At 51.4% G+C, this 21,904-nt stretch overlaps 1 protein-coding gene across 6 annotated transcripts; it reads right to left on the bottom strand.

The window, feature by feature from the left end:
* Nucleotides 1-999: 999 nt before the first annotated feature.
* Nucleotides 1,000-21,476, bottom strand: LOC132805487 (mothers against decapentaplegic homolog 6-like). 6 transcript variants are annotated; one of them, XM_060820593.1, is made up of 5 exons: nucleotides 21,422-21,476; nucleotides 14,573-15,032; nucleotides 8,081-8,140; nucleotides 6,435-6,509; nucleotides 1,000-4,844 (listed from the first exon to the last, which is right to left on the bottom strand). In XM_060820593.1, exons 2-5 carry the CDS (start codon nucleotides 14,994-14,996, stop codon nucleotides 4,306-4,308), a joined length of 1,098 nt encoding a protein of 365 aa, XP_060676576.1. In that variant the 5' UTR covers nucleotides 14,997-15,032; nucleotides 21,422-21,476; the 3' UTR covers nucleotides 1,000-4,305. The 6 variants fall into 6 exon arrangements, with proteins under 6 accessions (XP_060676576.1, XP_060676573.1, XP_060676572.1 ...); XM_060820590.1 differs by lacking the exon at nucleotides 21,422-21,476 and adding an exon at nucleotides 16,667-16,764; XM_060820589.1 differs by lacking the exon at nucleotides 21,422-21,476 and adding an exon at nucleotides 16,560-16,754.
* Between the last annotated feature and the right edge of the window lie 428 nt (nucleotides 21,477-21,904).

The following is a 21,904-nucleotide window of genomic DNA, read 5'->3' as shown; positions in this document are numbered from 1 at the left end:
AGACAGACAGACACACAATCACATACAGACACACACAGACACAATCACAGACAGACAGACACACACAACCTGTACATCTTTGGACTGTGGGAGGAAACCGGAGCACCCGGAGGAAACCCACACAGACACAGCGGGGGTGAATGTGCAAACTCCACACAGTCCATCACCCGATGTTGGGTTCAAACCTGGGTCCCTGAGGTAGCAGCGCTAACCGCTGAGCCAGGGCGAGAAACCAGTTATAAACCTGGGGGAGATGGTGGTCACTGGGCTAATAATATAGGCTAAATCCCCAGAGCGCGGGTTCAATTCCTACCACAGCTCCGAGTTCATTGAATAAAATTTGGATTTGGAAATCTCATCATCAATTGTGGTGAAGATCTTTGGGGTGGGGGTGTCACTAATGGGGGGGGGGGTGAATATCTGCCGTCCTTACCTCAGTCTGGGTCCCACTCGACTCTAACACCCTCCTGTTCATGTCACCATCCAGATGCCCGCTAAATGTTGTCACTGGTAGCTGTCCCCTGCACCTCTCCTGGCAACTCCTTCCACACGCACATGCCCTGCCCCCCCCTCTCTTGCCATCACCCCCTCTCAGTCCTGAGTTCGCCCGACCAAGGACCTGCCCTCGAAGGCTACTGATGGCAAACAAACCCATTAGACCGTGGCCTGGCCTTGCGCGGGCTCTCACTTTGCCCGCCCTGCTCCAACCCTGGCACCCCCCCCCACCTCACGGCGCAGTCGGGTGCAGAAGGTCTCTGAGGAGTGGAGGGGAGGCTGTGGGAGAGGCCGGGGTTTGGAGGGGAGGGAGGGAACGGGGAGAGGGGGGTGTTGGTTGAGGAAGAGGGAGACAGAGGCCATGAATGAAGGTGCAGCAAGAGCCTTCACCACCGCCAGTTATCAGAGAGGAGGCAGCTCCCGATGAACTCCCCTCGCTCCTTTCAAACTGAAGTCCATTATCCATTTCTGTGTAGGAGACAGAAGCCCTCTCAGTAGGAGATGTAGGAGCCAATGCCATTTTATTGACGCATACCTCCAAGAATAGCTAAAAATTAACGTGGTGACATACAACCAAGTGCATTAGTCATTGCAGTATCCTCACAAAGCATACAAATAAAATCCTCCCCCTATTTACAGTCGTAGTGTTTTTAACATACAAAACTTTATATTAATTTTCTGAGCAAATATAGCGATATATAGCATATAAGACTCTCTTTTTAATAATTGTCACTGGAGTGCCTAAATGTCAACCTCTCAATGGTTCCAGTGTCACAGATCCACCACATACACAGACACACACACACACAGACACACACACACAGACACACACACACACACAGACACACACACACACAATCACAGACAGACACACGCACGGAGACACACACACAGAGACACACACAATCACAGACAGGCGCGCGCACACACACACACACACACACACACAGACACACAATCACAGACAGGCACACGCACACAATCACAGACAGACGCGCACACACACACACAAACACACAATCACATACAGACACACACACACAATCACAGACACATGCACACACATACACAAATTCACAGACAGAGACACACACACAATCACAGACAGACTCACATACAATCACAAACACATATACAAATTCACAGACAGACACACACACAGTCACATACAGACACGCACGCACACATACACACACACACACACAGACAGACACAGACACACACAATTATAGACAGACAGATGCACACACACGAAGACACACACAGATACACACAATCACAGACACACACACATACACACAGACACACACACAGACACACACACACAGACGCACACAATCACAGACAGACGCGCACACACACACAAACACACAATCACATACAGACACACACACATACAGACACACACACAATCACAGACACATGCACACACATACACAAATTCACAGACAGAGACACACACACACAATCACAGACAGACTCACATACAATCACAAACACATATACAAATTCACAGACAGACACACACACAGTCACATACAGACACGCACGCACACATACACACACACACAGACAGACACAGACACACACAATTATAGACAGACAGATGCACACACACAAAGACACACACAGATACACACAATCACAGACACACACACATACACACACAGACACACACACACACACACAGACACACACAATTATAGACAGACAGATGCACACACACGAAGACACACACACAGATACACACAATCACAGACAGACACACACACATACGCACACAGACACACACACACAGACACACACAATCACAGATATACAGACACACACACAAAATTACAGACAAACACACAATCACAGACAGACACACACACACAATAACATACGACACGCACGCACACATATAGACGCACACACGCATACAGTCACACACACATACAGACACACACACACATAGACACACACACAATCACATACAGACATGAATGCACACATACAGACACACACGCATACAGACACACACAAAATCACAGACAGACAGACACATACTCACAGACACACACACTCACTGACACATACAGACACACACACACACTCTCACTGACACATACAGACACACACCCACAAAGTCCCACAGTTTGAGTTTCGGAGCCACGGGGTCATGCTGCAGCTGTACACAACTCTGGGGGCGGCCGCACTTGGAGTATTGTGTACAGTTCTGGTCACCGCGTTTATAGGAAGGATGTGGGAGCTTTGGGAAGGGTGCAGAGGAGATTTACCAGGATGTGGCCTGGGACAGAGGGAAGGTATCACGAGGAAAGTTTGGGACTGTTACAGAGAGGAAGGCTGAGAGATGACTTAATGGAGACATATAAGATCATCAGAGGGTTAGAAAGGGTGGGCAGTGAGAGCCATATTCCCTCAGATGGTGATGGCTAGCACAGGGGGAGATAGCTTTAAATTGAGAGGAGATGGATATAGGAGAGCTGTCAGAGGTAGTTTCTTTACTCAGTGAGTAGTAGGACATGGAACGCACTGCCTGTAACAGGAGGAGACTCACCAACTTTAAGGGCATTTAACTGGGCATTGGATAGACATATGGGCGAGAATGGAATAGTGTAGGTTAGATGGGCTTCAGGTTGGTTCCATGGATCAGCACAGCATGGAGGGCCGAAGGGCCTGTACTGTGCTGGAAGGGTCTATACAACAATCAATGCCAGGGTGTACGAGGTGGGTATGAAAGCAGCTCCTTTCACCAGCCTGAGGGAGGGGCACAACGCATCCTGCCCCCCCCACCCCTCCAAATACAATCCAGTGATGTGGCATCCACAGAGACACCGTGATCCCGGGAGGTGGGCACGCTCGTGGGTTGGATTTGAAGGAGCGGGAATTGAGACCGGAGAGAAAGGGGGGATACAGTGGCCCAGTGGCTGGCACCGCTGCCTCACGGCGCCAGGGACCCAGGTTCGATTCCAGCCTCAGGGCGACTGTCTGTGTGAAGTTTGCACATTCTCCCCCCACCGTGTGTGTGTGGGTTTCCTCCCGCAGTCCGAAGATGTGCAGGTTAGGGTGGATTGGCCATGCTAAATTGTCCCATAGTGCCCAGGGATGTGCAGGTTAGGGTGGATTGGCCATGCTAAATTGTCCCATAGTGCCCAGGGATGTGCAGGTTAGGGTGGATTGGCCATGCTAAATTGTCCCATAGTGCCCAGGGATGTGCAGGTTAGGGTGGATTGGCCATGGGAAATGCAGGGTTACTCGGATAGAGGTGGGTATGGGTCTGGGTGGGATTCTCTTCTGTGTCTGTCTGTGAGTGCGGGGTGTGTCTATAAGTGTGTGTTAGTGTGGTCGTGTAACTGTGCCTGTCTGTGAGGTTGTATCTCTCTATGAGCGTGTGATGTGTCAGTGTTAGTGTGTAAATGTGTGCATGTGTGTCCGTGTGAGTGTCTGCCTGTCAGAGAGAGAGAGTGTGTGTGTGTGTGTGTGTGTGTGTGTGTGTGTGTGTGTGTGAGTGTGTGAGTGTGTGTGTGTGTGTGTGCGTGTGTGTGTGTGTGAGTGTGTGTGTGAGAGTGTGTGTGTGTGTGAGTGTGTGTGAGTGTGAGTGTGTGTGTGAGTGTGAGTGTGTGTGAGTGTGAGTGAGTGTGTGTGTGTGCGAGTGTGTGTGTGTGTGTGTGTGTGTGAGTGTGTGTGTGTGTGTGTGTGTGTGAGTGTGTGTGTGTGTGTGTGTGTGTGTGAGTGTGTGTGTGTGTGTGTGTGTGTGTGTGTGTGTGAGTGTGTGTGAGTGTGTGTCTGTGGGGGTCGGACTCCCCATTAGGAGTGGTTCAGCAGGATCTCTAACCAGCAGGGACACGAGGTGATGAACTGCCTGGAGTAGGACGGCCCCCAGCCTTTGGCGAAGCTGATGCGGACACTGTGGGGATCGAAGGGGCCATCAGAGAGCTCAGGGCTCAGTGACCGCTGCAGGGCCCGGCCCGGTTGGTAGTCAAAGACCTTCAGGGAGTAGCCGGGCAACACCTTGTGCACAGAGGGGCCCCGGGCCCGGCCCCTCAGCAGTGTGGGTGAGCTGGCGAAGACGGGGTGCTCACTGCGGTTGTAGGCCCAGACCCCATCGCCCTCCTTGCTCAGCAGGATCCCGCCGCCAATCTTGCCCCGGGTCCTCCTCACTAGCTCGTGCCTCCCATCGGCGTGGAGGTGCCCCAGGCAGAAGCCCGTCCCGCGCGGCAGGTCACAGAAGACGCTGACGGAGGTCTCGCGGACGACATACATGCGGCCTACCCTGCGTCGGTACTCCCAGTAGGCCACACTGCACCAGTGCTCGTCCCTGGTCGCCACGGGCAACGAGCTGGAATCTGAAACAGCAGAGGGGGTGGGGGGGTGGGGAGGTGGGGGGTTCAGTACAGAGCAACCCAACATCTCGGCCGAGCTATTTCATTTCATTATGACAGAACCCTCTCTCTCTCTGCAGAACCAGGCCTCTCCCCTCACTCGAAGCTTTGGCAGTGAGGCTGCGGCCTGTTGGAAATGTCGCTGGGTTCAAATCCCACCACCAGGTAAGGCCCAGTTCCTGTACCAGCCAGCTGTCTCCTGAGGGCAGGATGGGAAGGGCACAGGAGGTTCCTGAATGCAGCCCGGCCGCCAAGAGTTGTCCCCGTCTCCACCCTCGGGCCCTTTACTTGACAGGGAATAAGGCAAGGAAGACCCCGGCGGCACCTCAGCTCGGAAGGAGGTGAATGGCTCCCCAGAGAGGAGACGAGGCCTAGCCCGCAGGCTTCATCGGCACGGTTGCCTCCCGTTCCACATCACCAGCACCGGCCCGAACCCCGCTGGAAAGCAGTGGCAGCCAAGGAACACCCCACGGCGAACCGCTGCTGCCCGAGGGCGGTCACAGTCAGAGGGTGGACAGACGAAGCTGCCATCTTTCTGAGGAGACCCTTCCGGGCCATTGTACCGTGGAGGGAAATCCTCTTCTCACCTCCCAACCCCAAAGGTGCCACATACCTCCCCCAATGCCAGCTGAACCATTATCTCGATACATTTGAAACCAAACACACACAAGTCTGAAAGACAGCACCTCTGACTTTGTAGCACACCCTCAACACTGACCTTCCAACAGCGCCCACTCCCTCAGCACTGACCCTCCCACAGCGCCCACTCCCTCAGCACTGACCCTCCCACAGCGCCCACTCCCTCAGCGCTGACCTTCCGACAGCACCCACTCCCTCAGCACTGACCCTCCCACAGCACCCGCTCCCTCAGCGCTGACCCTCCAACAGCACCCACTCCCTCAGCACTGACCCTCTGACAGCGCCCACTCCATCAGCACTGACCCTCTGACAGCACCCGCTCCCTCAGCACTGACCCTCCCACAGCACCCACTCCCTCAGCGCTGACCCTCCGACAGCACCCACTCCCTCAGCACTGACCCTCTGACAGCGCCCACTCCCTCAGCACTGACCCTCCCACAGCGCACACTCCCTCAGCACTGACCCGACAGCGCCCTCTCCCTCAGCACTGAACCTCCCACAGCGCCCACTCCCTCAGCACTGACCCTCGGATAGGGCTAGCTCCCTCAGCACTGACCCTCTGACAGTGCCACTCCCTCAGCACAGACCCTCCCTCAGCGCCCGCTCCCTCAGTACTGACCCTCCGACAGTGCCCGCTCCCTCAGTACTGACCCTCTGACAGCGCCTGCTCCCTCAGCACTGACCCTCTGACAGCACCCGCTCACTCAGCACTGACCCTCGGACAGTGCCTGCTCCCTCAGCACTGACCCTCGGACAGTGCCTGCTCCCTCTGCACTGACCCTCCCACAGCACACACTCCCTCAGCACTGACCCACCCACAGCGCCCACTCCCTCAGCGCTGACCCTCCGATGGCACCAGCTCCCTCAGCCAATCTCTGGCCCTCTCCCCGTGTGAAGACAGCTGTCTAATCTTACCCGGCCAGTCTGGATTCTGGTGGTTGGTAGGTTCATTCCTCCTGAGTTGGTGTGTGGCGTCATGTTCAGTTGGGTCTAGGGACAGCAGAGAGGAACAAACAATTACCTCACCTTTCCAGTCTTCAGACACTGCTCTGAAAGCCCCCTGTTTCAGGGAGAGGGAGTGGGGCTCACAGGGACCTGGCTAGAATCGCAAGGGCTGAATTCCCTCCTGCTACCTTCCACCAAGCCTCAGATCCCGTGAGTCCTCCACCCTGAGCCCCTCACTTCACCCAGCGCTCGGGGTGTGTGTGAAATTTTGAAATCCTCTTCGGAAGAAATACACATGGCGAGAAATTGGCCATTCGGCCCATTGAATCTGCTCACCCATTCGGTCCTCTCATAGTTTTAGTAGCCTTCGCCTCACTATCTCAGTCCTCAACCATGGAACATCTCCCTCGGGCTCCGGTAGGAAAGGGGAGTATTCCTCAGACTCACGCGCCCAGAGAGAAGACACTGCCGGTCAATTTTCCCCCCCCAGAATAAGCGAGTCCAAAACCAGATGGGCGTAGGTTTAAGGAGAGTGAGGGGAAAGTGGGCAACTTTTTCACACAGAGGGTGGTACGTGTGTGGAATGAGCTGCCAGAGGAAGTGGTGGGGGCTGGTACAATGACAACATTTAAAAGGCATCTGGATGGGGACATGGATAGGAAGGGTTTGGAGGGAGATGGGCCAAGTGCTGGAAAGGGGAGTAGATTTGATTAGGATATTGGGACAGCCTGGACAGGTTGGGCCGAAAGGTCTGTTTCCGTGCTGTATGACTCTATCTGAGTCTCGAATGGTTGATCTCTCCTACAAAACTGTGCCCACTCTCACCTCCTCTATTTATGGTTTACTCCTTCCACTTTGCCCTCTGACCTCTACCTCTGCAAGCATCTTGGTCTGCAGTGAGGTTAACATAGGGAGGGTTGGCCATGCTAAATTGTCCCATAGTGCCCCAGGGATGTGCAGGTTAGGGTGGATTGGCCATGCTAAATTGTCCCATAGTGCCCAGGGATGTGCAGGTTAGGGTGGATTGGCCATGCTAAATTGTCCCACAGTGCCCAGGGATGTGCAGGTTAGGGTGGATTGGCCATGCTAAATTGTCCCATAGTGCCCAGGGATGTGCAGGTTAGGGTGGATTGGCCATGCTAAATTGTCCCACAGTGCCCAGGGATGTGCAGGTTAGGGTGGATTGGCCATGCTAAATTGTCCCATAGTGCCCAGGGATGTGCAGGTTAGGGTGGATTGGCCATGCTAAATTGTCTCATAGTGCCCAGGGATGTGCAGGTTAGGATGGATTGGCCATGCTAAATTGTCCCATAGTGCCCAGGGATGTGCAGGTGAGGATGGATTGACAATGGGAAATGCATGGTTGCCGGGTGGATTGGGCGGGATGATGTCGGGAGGGGTTGGGATGGGCCGAATGGCCTGCTTCCACACTGTTGGCATTCTACGCAGGATTCCCTTCCTGATTAAACATCTCGGTCTTCAGTGAAAACTCTCCGAAATATCACTGTCTGCCCCAATCCTTCCCCAGCACCAACCCTCCCCAAAACAACCCCTCTCCCTGCTCCACCCCCCTCACGGGCTGGGGGGCTATCATGGAAACCGGAAGGTGAACCTACCTTCGATGCTCTTCCTATGGTTGCCTGGCAACAGTTTTGAGTACGGAGGTGGAGGGGTTTCTGTAAGAGGGTGGAGGGAGTGGAGAGAAAGAAAGGGAGGTTAGACCTGACCGTTAAAATAAAACACCCTGAGCCGTCGACATAAATGTCAGCTGGGCCTAGCAGAGGTGCATGCTGGGAATGACACCAACCTAGCGATCCAGAGGCTAATTGGCCTACTCTTGGGATGGGGGAACATGTGACTCCATCCCATTTGCCCCCCCCCCCACAATTCACTGGGGCCAATCTCGGGGAGGGTAACCATGACGACTGAGGGGACGAAGAGATCTGCCGCCCTCTCCCTAGTCTGGGCCTACACGTGACTCCAGACCGCCACACTGCCTTGGGATCGACTGAAATGGAGCAAGGGAGGTTATTTCAAACTCGATATGATTCCTCTGCTTGACGTGAACACCAATAAAGACACCAAATGGTTTTTCCAGCGACAATAGCCCCAGCCTATCCAGCCTCTCCCTGTCAAACCACTCAATGTCCTTGTAAATCTTTTCGAACCCTTTCAAGTTTCACAACATCTTTCCGATAGGAAGGAGACCAGAATTGCACACAATATTCCAACAGTGGCCTAACCAATGTCCTGTACAGCCGCAACATGACCTCCCAACTCCGGTACTCAATACTCTGACCAATAAAGGAAAGCATACCTAATGCCGCCTTCACTATCCTATCTACCTGTGACTCCACTTTCAAGGAGCTATGAGCCTGCACTCCAAGGTCTCTTTGTTCAACAACACTCCCTAGGACCTGACCATTAAGTGTATAAGTCCTGCTAAGATTTGCTTTCCCAAAATGCAGCACCTCACATTTATCTGAATTAAACTCCATCTGCCACTCCTCAGCCCATTGGCCCATCTGGTCCAGATCCTGTTGTAATCTGAGGTAACCCTCTTCGCTGTCCACTACACCTCCAATTTTGGTGTCATCTGCAAACTTACTAACTGTACCTCTTATGGTCACATCCAAATCATTTATATAAATGATGAGAACCCAGCACCGATCCTTGTGGCACTCCAATGGTCACAGGCCTCCAGTCTGAAAAACAACCCTCCACCACCACCCTCTGTCTTCTACCTTTGAGCCAGTTCTGTATCCAAATGGCTAGTTCTCCCTGTATTCCATGAGATCTAACCTTGCTAACCAGTCTCCCATGGGGAACCTTGTCGAACGCCTTACTGTAGTCCATATAGATCACATCTACTGCTCTGCCCTCATCAATCTTCTTTGTCATTACTTCAAAAGGATTGTTCTGATCTAAGGCAGTCTGACAGAGAGGCATGGATAGGGATGCATAGCGATAGGGATGCATTTCCCCAGAGTGAAAGTGTCAAATAATGGGAGAGGGGAGGCGTAGGTTTAAGATGAGAGGGATGTAGAGGAGGTGAGTGGTAGATGTTTTGTTTTCCCTAGGTTGGGGGATTTCAGAACTAGAGGGGCATAATTTTTAGGGCGAGAGGAAAAAAGATCTTAAGACAACCATAATGAGGGGCAATCTCTTTTGCAGAGAGGATGGTTCATGTGTGGGATGAACTTCCTGAGGAAGTGGTGGATGTGGGTAGAGTTACAAGGTTTGAAAGGCATTCGGATGATAGGAAGGGGATCCGGACCAGGAGCAGAGAGACGTGGGGCTAGGTTAGTGATGACGGGCTGGTTGGGCAGAAGGGTCTGTTTCCATCCTGTACTGTGATTGGAAGTAATTGCTCCTCCCCCCCATTCCAACCTCCAATCGGGAACTGCAACCTCCTCCATAATAACCCCCAACGCTGCAGCTCTCCTTCATTCTTAGCCCCCTACTGTGCACCCAGAGTGCAGGACCAAATTCCGAGCGGATGCCATCTACAGGGTTCGCCGATGACACCACCAGGGTCAGTCAGATATCCAACATCTAGAGAGCCAATCATCAACTTCAGGAAGGAAAGAGAGTGGGGGGTGGGGGGGGCACGCCCAGAACGAACTGTCCTGATCCACCCCACCCACCTCCCTCGACGGGGCAGTCAAGGGGTTGCAACCACGTCTCTTGTTCCTCAGGGGCTGACGAACATTCGGCCCATCCATAAAGGACCCTCACAGATGCACCAGAGAAAGGATCCTCTCCAGGCACATCATGGCTTGGTACAGCAACCGCACCGCCCAGGACCGTGAGAAACTACAGAGAATTGTGAACCCAGCCCAGTCCCTCTCGCAAACCGACCTTCCATCCATTGCTTATGAAGGTGCGGAGGTGTACTGTACCTTGGGGAGAGCCGAGAAGGTTCGACACAGACTGATACAGCACAGAGAGCCCTGAGCAAGGTAACAATGTTGATCGAAACATATAGCAGCAGCTGGGTTGCCATGAAACAAAAACAAAATTCAAATTCGGCCAATCGGTGAAAATTATGCCCCAAGATTCCAAACTCCAATCGGTGAAAATTATGCTCCAAGATACCAAAATCCAATCAGTTTATATTATGCCCCAAGACATCAAAATCCATTTGGTGAAAATTATGCCCCAAGATACCAAAATCCAATCAGTTTAAATTCTGCCCCAAGATACCAAAATCCAATTGATTTAAATTCTGCCCCAAGATACCAAAATCCAATCGATTTAAATTATGCCCCATGGTACCAAAATCCCATCGGTTTAAATTATGCCCCAAGATACCAAAATCCAATCAAACTGGAAGTTAGTACTGTGATAATATTAAAACGATGCAATGTTTTGGGGTATAAAACAATTTGGCATTTTGAACAGTTAGGGGGAGAACTGCCAAAGACCAACAACTGCTAAAATGAGGGGCAATTTCTTTTGCAAAGAGGACGGTGCGTGCGTGGAATGAACTCCCAGAGGAAGTGGTGGACGTGGGTGCATTTACAAGGCTTAAAAGGCATTCGGATGATAGGAAGGGGATATGGGCTATGAGCAGGCAGACATGGGGCTAGTTTAGTGATGACAGGTTGGTGGGGCAGAAGGATTTGAAGGGGGGTTAGCACAGCAGAACATTGAGAAAATCCACATAGGACAATCGACAGGGAGGAATCAGCAAAGCTGACTGGTTTTGGCACATGATTATGTGTTGTTTTCCTGGAAACCTTAATCCGGAATTTTTTCTTTTAAAAATCGGACTAGTATTGTAGAGTGGGAGGTAAAAGATTAGTTTGAAGAGAAAGGGGTTGTAAGTGGCTGTTGGTTTTCATATCCTGTGTTGGGATTCAGGAATAAAGGCGAGAGGGTGGTGCTGGAAAAGCGCAGCAGGTCAGGCAGCGCCCCGAGGGGCGGGAGAATCGACGTTTCGGGGCACAAGGCCTGCATCAGGGAACGTCGATTCTCCTGCTCCTCGGACGCTGTCTGACCTGCTGTGCTTTTCCAGCGCCGCCCTCTCAACTCTCAACTCCAGCATCTGCAGTCGTCCCTTTCTCCCTGAAGAATAAATTTGTTCAAATAGCGACCTCTGGGATGGTTGCTTGTCTCTCGAATTTTAACAGATTAAGACGCGGGGCGATTCTTTTCTGTGTGTTTAGGTGCCATTGTGAGATTGCTGCACGGACCTCAATCACTTCAGATAACGTTGATCTAGCTTCATTCAGCTGCTGTGCGGCTGTATCCCTCGCTCTGTCTAAGCACTCCGTGAGCTGTGTGTCCTCGCTCGAAACTGCTTGCAAAACAAAGCTTTTCACTGTACTCAGGTACGTCGAATTGAATTGAGTTTATTGTCCCCGTGTACAGTGAAAAGCTTTGTTTTGCGAGCAGATCACAGTGTTAAGTCATGTAGATAAGTAAATAATAGGTAAACAGCAGTAAAAAACACAGGGACAGGCGAATGTTAAGAGTTTGTGAGTTCATTCAGTATTCTAACGACAGGAGGGTAGAAGCTGTTTCGAAACCGGCCTGTGCATGTGTTCAGGCCTCTGTCCCTTCTCCCCGATGGGAGAGGCTGTAGAGAAACATTGCCAGGGTGGGGGGGCATCTGTGAGAATGCTGGTGGCCTTTCCTTGACATCGGGCCTGGGAGATGGAAGGATGTTGCGAAACTTGAAAGGGTCCAGAAAAAGACATCGGAGGTTTTGAGCTAGAGGGAGGGGTTAAAGAGGTCGGGTCTGTTTTCCCCTGGAGTGTTGGAGGCTGAGGGGTCATGAGGGTTACGGGTAGGGTAAATAGACAAGGTCTTTTCCCTGGGGTGGGGGAATCAAAAGCTAGAGGGGCATAGGTTTAAGGAGAGGGGGGAAAGGGACCTCAGGGGCAACTTTTTCACACAGAGGGTGGTACGTGTGTGGAATGAGCTGCCAGAGGAAGTGGTGGGGGCTGGTACAATGACAACATTTAAAAGGCATCTGGATGGGGACATGGATAGGAAGGGTTTGGAGGGAGATGGGCCAAGTGCTGGGAAATGGGGCTGAGGGGTCTGTTTCTATGCTGGACATCTGGTTGATTTACTGATTCAAAGTACAAAGGGATCTGGGAGTGCTAGTCGAGGATTCTCTAAAGGTAAACATGCAGGTTGAGTCCGTGATTAAGAAAGCGAATGCAATGTTGTCGCTTATCTCAAGAGGGTTGGAATATAAAAGCAGCGATGTGCTACTGAGACTTTATAAAGCTCTGGTTAGGCCCCATTTGGAGTACTGTGTCCAGTTTTGGTCCCCACACCTCAGGAAGGACATACTGGCGCTGGAGCGTGTCCAGCGGAGATTCACACAGATGATCCCTGGAATGGAGGTCGAACATACGAGGAACGGCTGAGGATCCTGGGATTGTATTCATTGGAGTTTAGAAGATTAAGGGGAGATCTAATAGAAACTTACAAGATAATACACGGCTTGGAAAGGGTGGAAGCTAGGAAATGTTTTCCGTTAGGCGAGGAGACTAGGACCCGTGGACACAGCCTGAGAATTAGAGGGGGTCAATTCAGAACAGAAATGCGGAGACATTTCTTCAGCCAGAGAGTGGTGGGCCTGTGGAATTCATTGCCGCAGAGTGCAGTGGAGGCCGGGACGCTAAATGTCTTCAAGGCAGAGATTGATAAATTCTTGATGTCACGAGGAATTAAGGGCTACGGGGAGAATGGGGGTAAGTGGAGTTGAAATACCCATCAGCCATGATTGAATGGCGGAGTGGACTCGATGGGCCGAATGGCCTTACTTCCACTCCTATGTCTTATGGTCTTATGATTGATTGTCACGTGAGCTGAGATACAGTGAAAAGCTTTGTTTACAAGCAGTATGGACAGGTCATGGTTCAGCAAGGAAGTATGGATCAGATAGCCTGAGACAGAGGTATGCTGGAGTACTTTAGGCGAGAGCATCGCTACCAAGGTCTTTAGGACTAGATTAATGTGGGATATGCGGTCAGCATGGACAAGATGGGCCGAAGAGTCTGTTTCTGTGCTGTACGACTCTAAATGGGACTAGATTTATTTGGGATATCCGGTCAGCATGGACGAGATGGGCCGAAGGGTCTGTTTCCGTGCAGTTTGACTCTAAACGGGACAAGATTAATTTGGGATATCCGGTCAGCATGGACAAGATGGGCTGAAGGGTCTGTTTCTGTGCTGGGCAAAAAGTGAGGACTGCAGATGCTGGAAACCACAGTTTAGATCAGAGTGGTGCTGGAAAAGCACAGCAGGTCAGGCAGCATCCGAGGAGCAGGAGAATCGATATTTCGGGCAAAAGCTCTTCATCAGGAAGGTCCCTGACGAAGGGCTTTTGCCCGAAACGTCAATTTTCCTGCCCCTGCTTCTGTCCTGTATGACTCTAAATGGGACTAGATTAATGTGGGATATCTGATCGGCATGGACGAGATGGGCCGAAGGGTCCGATCCTGTGCTGTATGACTTTAAACGGGACTAGACTAATTTAAGATATCCAGTTGGCATGGATGAGATGGGCTGAAGGGTCTGTTTCTGTGCTCTATGATTCTAAATTGGACTAGATTAATGCAGGATATCTGGTGGGCATGGATGAGATGGGCCAAAGGGTCTGTTTCCGTGCTGTATGTCTCTAAATGGGACTAGATTAATGTAGGATATCTGGTGGGCATGGACGAGATGGGCCGAAGGGTCTGTTTCCATGCTGTATGTCTCTAAACGGGACTAGATTAATGTAGGATATCTGGTGGGCATGGACGAGATGGGCCGAAGGGTCTGTTTCCATGCTGTGTGTCTCTAAACGGGACTAGATTAATGTGGGAAATCTGGTGGGCATGGACGAGATGGGCCGAAGGGTCTGTTTCCGTGCTGTATGACTCAAAATGGACTAGATTTATTTGGGCTATCTGGTCAGCATGGACGAGATGGGCCGAAGGGTCTGTTTCCGTGCTGTATGTCTCTAAACGGGACTAGATTTATTTGGGCTATTTGGTGGGCATGGATGAGAGGGGCCGAAGGGTCTGGTTCTGTGCCGTCCAGCTCTATGTGACGGCCGTGAATCGAATCCAAGTCCAATTCCCCGGCGCCCAGGCAGTTACCTGGCTCACTCAGCCTGCTGAAGTGGTAAGGGTTACAGCAGACTGTGGCGCTGTCCTCAGAAGCCCTCCAGCAGCAGTCGCAGACGCACAGGCGCTTGAGCTGGTAAAGGTGCTTCAGCTCGGGCCAGCGGAACAGCTTGCAGGTCAGCAGCTGGGGCCAGTAGCGCTGCTTCCCGATCCGCAGCTCGCTCCTGGGGAAGCGGACGCAGTCGGTGCGGTCGTCGGTGTCCCGGGCTTCCAGCGCCCGGGCGAGCAGCTCCAGCTGCTCGTCCCTCAGCCGCTTGAAGAGGGAGTGCGTGGCAAGTTTCAAGACACTCAGTGCCTCCTGATCCGCATTCTCCCCTCCGGGCTTGGGACCCGTCGCTGACGGGCAACGACTCCGCCACAGTCTCCGCACAACAACCGAGCGTCTCGACCTGAACATACGATGTGCCCAAGCTCAGGAAAGGGGGGGCTTAACCTGAAGGGAGAGATAGAGAGCACATTGAGGAACGGGAGCGTGAACTGGGTTGGGGGTAGGGTGGGGAAAATGGCTCAGTTAAACAAACGAGCAATCAGGGAAAGAATTAACCGAACGTAGTCTCTTCATTCTTACAGCATTTTCTTCTTCAAAATCTATACTTTCTGACAAATTCCTGCCAAATCTTTAAAGTTAAAAACTTTCTTTGAAAACTTTGGACCGAGATGGTTGGGAACGAGGGTTCGTAAGAATTTTGCAAAAGGTTTGAACTGAGTTCTTGCAAAGAGTGTTTCATTAACTTTCTAAACTCCTAAAGAAAAGCTGCTTGTTTGTAAGAAAGTTTGGAAATTTCCCAAAAAAAAAAGTTTGAAAGAACTTCAGAAGAAAGTTTTTGGAACTTACTAAAATGTAGGTTGAAAGAATTTTGTCAGAAGTTTGAAGTTTTTGAAGCAAGTTTACAATGTTTATAAAATGTAGTTTGTAATAATTTTCAACTAAATTCTTACAAAACATATTTCATGAACTTTGTAAAAACTTTGTAATCATTTTCAACTAAAGTCTTACAAAATATATTTCATGAACTTTGTAAAAACTTTGTAATCATTTTCAACTAAATTCTTGCAAAATATATTTCATGAACTTTGTAATCATTTTCAACTAAATTCTTACAAAATATATTTCATGAACTTTGTAAAAACTTTGTAATCATTTTCAACTAAAGTCTTACAAAATATATTTCATGAACTTTGTAAAAACTTTGTAATCATTTTCAACTAAATTCTTGCAAAATATATTTCATGAACTTTGTAATCATTTTCAACTAAATTCTTACAAAATATATTTCATGAACTTGGCAAAAACTTTGTAATAATTTTCAACTAAATTCTTTCAAAACATATTTCATGAACTTTCTAAACTGTTAAAAAAAACTTAGTTCAAAATTCTTACAAACCATATTTCATAAACATTATAAAACTTCTTTAGAAGAGTTTTGGCCCTTTCAAGTTCCACTTTAGAAAGTTTCAAAAAATTTCTTCCAAAAGTTTTCTCAAACTTTTTTTTGATCAATTTCCAAACTTTCTCACAGACATCTCACGAATTTCCTTCAAGCTACATTTCACGAAAGTTCCAAAAACTTCCTTGCAAGTTTTTATCCCCCCCAAAACTTCTAAAACATAAACTTCCAAACCGTCTTGCAGATTATCAAATGGTACACAAGATTCTTTCAAATGACATTCCATCTATTTCCACAAGTTGTTCAACGCTTTTAAAAAACGTTTTCTGCAGAAGTTCTAAACTATCTTAACAAAGATAAACCTTAGCACAAATCTTTCTCTCTCTCTCTCTCCCTCTCTCGGTATCGGTTTTGGAACTTCTGTCAAAATTGCTCCCAACGTACTCAGTCCTTCCAAACGGCAAAACGTTCTTTTGAGAGAGATTTTCTAGAAAGTGGAAGTGACCCGTGGAGATTTTCCAGAGACTCTGAAAACAAATACTTAGAAACAAGCCCACTCGCCCCCCACCGACCTTTTTTCCAGGGTCACACATTAGAAAAGAATGTGACTAAATTGCTTTTCCACTTTCATGAATGTCACTCTGACTTAACAAGCCTGTGAGATCATCTTGCCCCTCACCTCTGGCTTATCCTCTGGGCTGTGTCAGGCTGGCAGTGGATATTAAAAAGGAGCCCCCTTCCTTATGGATGTGAGCCCCTCCTCTCGCACAGCAGCTTCACCCCTCCTCCCAGATCTGTCCTGTGACCGACTGACTGGTCAGACCCAGCCTCTGGGTGGCTAACACGCAACTCAATGGAGGCCACGACTTTGCCCTCGAACCGTCGCACGTCACAAGGCTCTGGGAAGTTCATCTGACCAGATGCATGGGAAATTGCCCCGTAGTGCCCCAGGGATGTGCAGGTTAGGGTGGATTGGCCGTGCTAAATTGTCCTGTAAGTGCCCAGGGATGTGCAGGTTAGGGTGGATTGGCCATGCTAAATTGTCCCGTAGTGCCCAGGGATGTGCAGGTTAGGGTGGATTGGCCATGCTAAATTGTCCCGTAGTGCCCCAGGGATGTGCAGGTTAGGGTGGATTGGCCATGCTAAATTGCCCCGTAGTGCCCCAGGGATGTGCAGGTTAGGGTGGATTGGCCGTGCTAAATTGTCCTGTAGTGCCCAGGGATGTGCAGGTTAGGGTGGATTGGCCATGCTAAATTGTCCCATAGTGCCCAGGGATGTGCAGGTTAGGGTGGATTGGCCGTGCTAAATTGCCCCGTAGTGCCCCAGGGATGTGCAGGTGAGGGTGGATTGGTCGTGCTAAATTGTCCTGTAGTGCCCCAGGGATGTGCAGGTTAGGGTGGATTGGCCGTGCTAAATTGTCCTGTAGTGCCCAGGGATGTGCAGGTTAGGGTGGATTGGCCATGCTAAATTGTCCCGTAGTGCCCAGGGATGTGCAGGTTAGGGTGGATTGGCCATGCTAAATTGTCCCATAGTGCCCAGGGATGTGCAGGTTAGGGTGGATTGGCCGTGCTAAACTGTCCCATAGTGTCCAGGGATGTGCAGGTTAGGGTGGGTTGGCCGTGCTAAATTGTCCTGTAGTGCCCAGGGATGTGCAGGTTAGGGTGGATTGGCCATGCTAAATTGTCCCATAGTGCCCAGGGATGTGCAGGTTAGGGTGGATTGGCCGTGCTAAACTGTCCCATAGTGTCCAGGGATGTGCAGGTTAGGGTGGGTTGGCCGTGCTAAATTGTCCTGTAGTGCCCAGGGATGTGCAGGTTAGGGTGGATTGGCCATGCTAAATTGTCCCATAGTGCCCCAGGGATGTATAGGGTAGATGGGTTACCCAGGGTGCAGTGGGGATGGAGTTGTGCAGCAAGTTCTTAGGTGGGTGGGTGTAGACCCAATGGGCCGAATGTCCTCTTTCCGCGCTGTCGGGTTGGCGTCCCTCCTCACCCTGCTAGCTTGTTTCAAATGGGGGAGGCCATTCAGCCCCTCCTCAGCTGACTGTGGATCTCACTGCCATTAGCCATGCTCTTTCCCCGCACCCCCTGATGCAATGAGAGACCCTCATGTGTATGTGTGAGAGAGAATGGGAGAAAGAGAGGGAGAGAGACAGAGAGAGAGAGAGAGAGAGAAAGAGGGAGAGAGACAGAGAGAGAGAGAGGGAGGGAGAGAGAGAGACACACAGAGAGACACAGAGAGAGTGACAGAGAGAGAGAGAGGGAGAGACAGAGAGAGAAAGAGGGAGAGAGACAGAGAGAGAGAGAGAGAGGGAGGGAGAGAGAGAGACAGAGAGAGAGTGACAGAGAGAGGGAGACAGAGGGAGAGAGAGAGAGACAGAGAGTGAGAGACAGAGAGAGAGAGGGAGAGACAGAGATAGAGAGTGACAGAGAGAGGGAGACAGTGGGAGAGAGAGAGAGGGAGGGAGAGAGAAAGAGAGAGGGAGAGAGAGACAGAGAGAGGGAGAGAGACAGAGAGAGAGAGACAGAGAGAGAGTGACAGAGAGAGGGAGACAGAGAGAGGGAGACAGAGGGAGAGAGAGAGACAGAAAGAGAGAGACAGGGAGAGAGATAAAGAGTGACAGACAGAGGGAGAGAGAGAGAGGGAGGGAGTGAGACAGAGAGAGAGAGGGAGGGAGAGAGAGAGAGAGAGGGACAGTAGGGGGGCGGGGGTGTGTGACTGGTGGTGGTTTAACCATGGGGTCACCATGGGGTGAGGGGAGAGGTTGAGAAGGAGAGTTCTTCTTTAGTCACCTCAGTCGGTACATGGATTGAACCCACACTGTTGGCATCGCACTGCGCTGCCAACCAGCCATCCTGCCAACTGAGCTATCTGATGTCACCCTCAGGCAGACCTCCACAGCTTGGTGTTAGTGAACCAGATGGGAACTGATAAAGATGGAGGCAGGATGTTAGAGACAGTGTTTGTGAGTGCGGAAACTGCAGACTACCACAACACCCCTCCCTATCTCTGTCACCCCCCTCCGCCCCCCACACCCCCTCCCTATCTCAGTCACCCCCTCCGTCCACTACACCCCTTCCTTATCTCTGACACCCTCTTCAGCCCCCTACACCCCCTCCCTATCTCTGTCACCCCCTCCAGCCCCGACACCCCCCCCATCTCTGTCGCCCCCTCCAGCCCCTACAACCCCTCCCTATCCCTGTGACTTCCAATGAGATCTCTGCACCACCGTCCTGTCTGATTCTCCCTTGACCCCCATCGCTCTGCCATTGGGGGATGTGGTGTGTTCTTGTTATGTCTGGGGTAGGTGAGGGAGTTGGAAGACCCCATGAATCCCCTCGCTATAGCTCTCCTCCTCCTCTCTCTCTCTCTCCCCCCTCCCTCTCTCTCTCTCTCCCTCCTTCCTCAAATCTCCTGAAATCCCCGTGGCGGCGAATCGGGGTAGGGTGAGACTTGGCTTCCTTCCTGGAATGCGTTCGGGAAAGTTGTGGGTGCTTGTGGAAGGTAGGTTGTTGTTGTCAGACATGGAGGGCAGGGGACTCGGTGCATTGGGTGAGTTCCGCCTGTGGGGAAAGCGAGGGACTGCGGTCGCTGGAGATCAGAGTCGAGAGTGTGGCGCTGGAAAAGCGCAGCATGTCAGGCAGCATCCGAGGAGCAGGAGAATCGAGGTTTCGGGCCTACTCCCTTCATCAGGAATGAGGCTTGTGGGCCGGGGGCAAGAGTGCGGGCGCTGGAAAAGCGCAGCAGTTCAGGCAGCATCCGAGGAGCAGGAGAATCGAGGTTTCGGGCCTACTCCCTTCATCGGGAATGAGGCTTGTCACAGAACCAATCCTTTTTTCCCCTAAAGGCTGGTCCTTTCCCAAGCGTGCTGGGCCCTAGATTTTTATTTTTGTGTGTGTTCAGAGGGCTAGTAAACAGGCCGGGCTCCGATTAACACAAAAGAGATGAGAAAGGACCTTGACAGACCGTTTCGTTTGTCAGCAAACAGATATACCTTCGACCTAAAGCGGTCATGTTTCAGAAGTGACCTGTATAATGGAAGGGGAGTGGTCAGCTCTCTCGCTGAGCAGTTCAGTCCAGAATTAGTTGGGATTTAGCAGGGGATTCTAACAGGGAGTCAGAGAGATGTACAGCACAGAAACACTCCCTCGGCCTCCGACGCTCCAGGGAAAACAGCCCCAGCCTGTCCAGCCTCTCCAAATCCTCCAACCCCGGTGGTTCCAATTTTTACTGGTTTTTAAGAGGGTTGGCTTATTTGGGACAGCATAATTAAGATGGGCTGAATTCTGGAGGTTCTCTTAATTCTTTTCCTTGTGTAATTCTGTGAATAAACGTTTGTCTGTTTTAAAACCTGGTGGTCAGCCGAGCTAACTTACCCCAGGTAATTTCCACCAGATACTTAGCGAAACAAAGTTATGGCCTAGGAGGCATTCTTCAGAATAGTTTGAGTGGCTTGGTCTAGTCCATAACAGGCTTGAGTGGAGAGATAAATGAGAGGTGGGGTGTGGGGCTGGTGCGGGGGAAGGTAGATGGAGGTGGAGAACGTCTCTGGGACACCCGCACCAACCCAACCCACTTTAACTCCCCCCTCCCACTCCACATGCAGGTCCTGAGCCTCCTCCGTCACCGCTCCCTCACCACCCGATGGCTGGAGAAAGATCACCTCATCTTCCGCCTCTGGACCCTCCAACCCCTCAATGTGGACTTCACCAGTTTCCTCATCTCCCCTCCACCCTCCTCCCCCACCTTATCCCAACCCCGAACCTCCAACCCGGCACCGCCCTCCTGACCTGTCCGTCGCCTTTCCCATCTATCTGCTCCAGCCTCCTCTCCGACCTGCCACCTTCTCCCTCACCTTCACATTCTCCGCAAACCCCACCCCATCTCCCACTTATCTCTCAGCACACACCCACCCGGCCCACAAGCCTCATTCCTGACGAGGGGAGTAGGCCCGAAACCTCAATTCTCTCGCTCCTCGGATGCTGCCTGATCTGCTGTTCTTTCCCAGTGCCGCACTCTCGCCCCCGGCCCACAAGCCTCATTCCTGACGAGGGGAGTAGGCCCGAAACCTCAATTCTCTCGCTCCTCGGATGCTGCCTGACCTGCTGTTCTTTCCCAGTGCCGCACTCTCGCCCCCGGCCCACAAGCCTCATTCCTGACGAGGGGAGTAGGCCCGAAACCTCAATTCTCTCGCTCCTCGGATGCTGCCTGACCTGCTGTTCTTTTCCAGTGCCGCACTCCCGCCCCGGCCCACAAGCCTCATTCCTGACGAGGGGAGTAGGCCCGAAACCTCGATTCTCTCGCTCCTCAGATGCTGCCTGACCTGCTGTTCTTTCCCAGTGCCGCACTCTCGCCCCCGGCCCACAAGCCTCATTCCTGATGAAGGGAGTAGGCCCGAAACCTCGATTTTCCCTCTCCTCAGATGCTGCCTGACCTGCTGTTCTTTTCCAGTGCCGCACTCTCGCCCCCCCGGCCCACAAGCCTCATTCCTGATGAAGGGAGTAGGCCCGAAACCTCGATTTTCCCTCTCCTCAGATGCTGCCTGACCTGCTGTTCTTTTCCAGTGCCGCACTCTCGCCCCCCCGGCCCACAAGCCTCATTCCTGATGAAGGGAGTAGGCCCGAAACCTCGATTCTCCCGCTCCTCGGGTGCTGCCTGACCTGCTGAACTTTGCCCGTGTCTTTCTCCCCTCCCCCCTGATGTTTACCGAAAGGTTCGGAAACAATCCTTCAGGAAGCTGATGTAATTCCCCCTCAGTACTTAGCGTCACAATGCTATCGGAGCGTGGGCCTTTCTGGATTTGAATGAGTCAGACTTCCTTTGTTTGTTCCCTTTCTGAGGGCCTCCTTTTCTGAATTATTTACGGCCGATTGAAGAAAAACTGTCCGCCATTCAACTCCGCGCATTTCCGAAGCCA

This window comes from Hemiscyllium ocellatum, chromosome 50, assembly GCF_020745735.1.
Source record: "Hemiscyllium ocellatum isolate sHemOce1 chromosome 50, sHemOce1.pat.X.cur, whole genome shotgun sequence".
NCBI lineage: Eukaryota > Metazoa > Chordata > Chondrichthyes > Orectolobiformes > Hemiscylliidae > Hemiscyllium > Hemiscyllium ocellatum.
The sequence above is the reverse complement of the archived record's forward strand: the minus strand, read 5'-3'. Positions and strand labels throughout refer to the sequence as shown.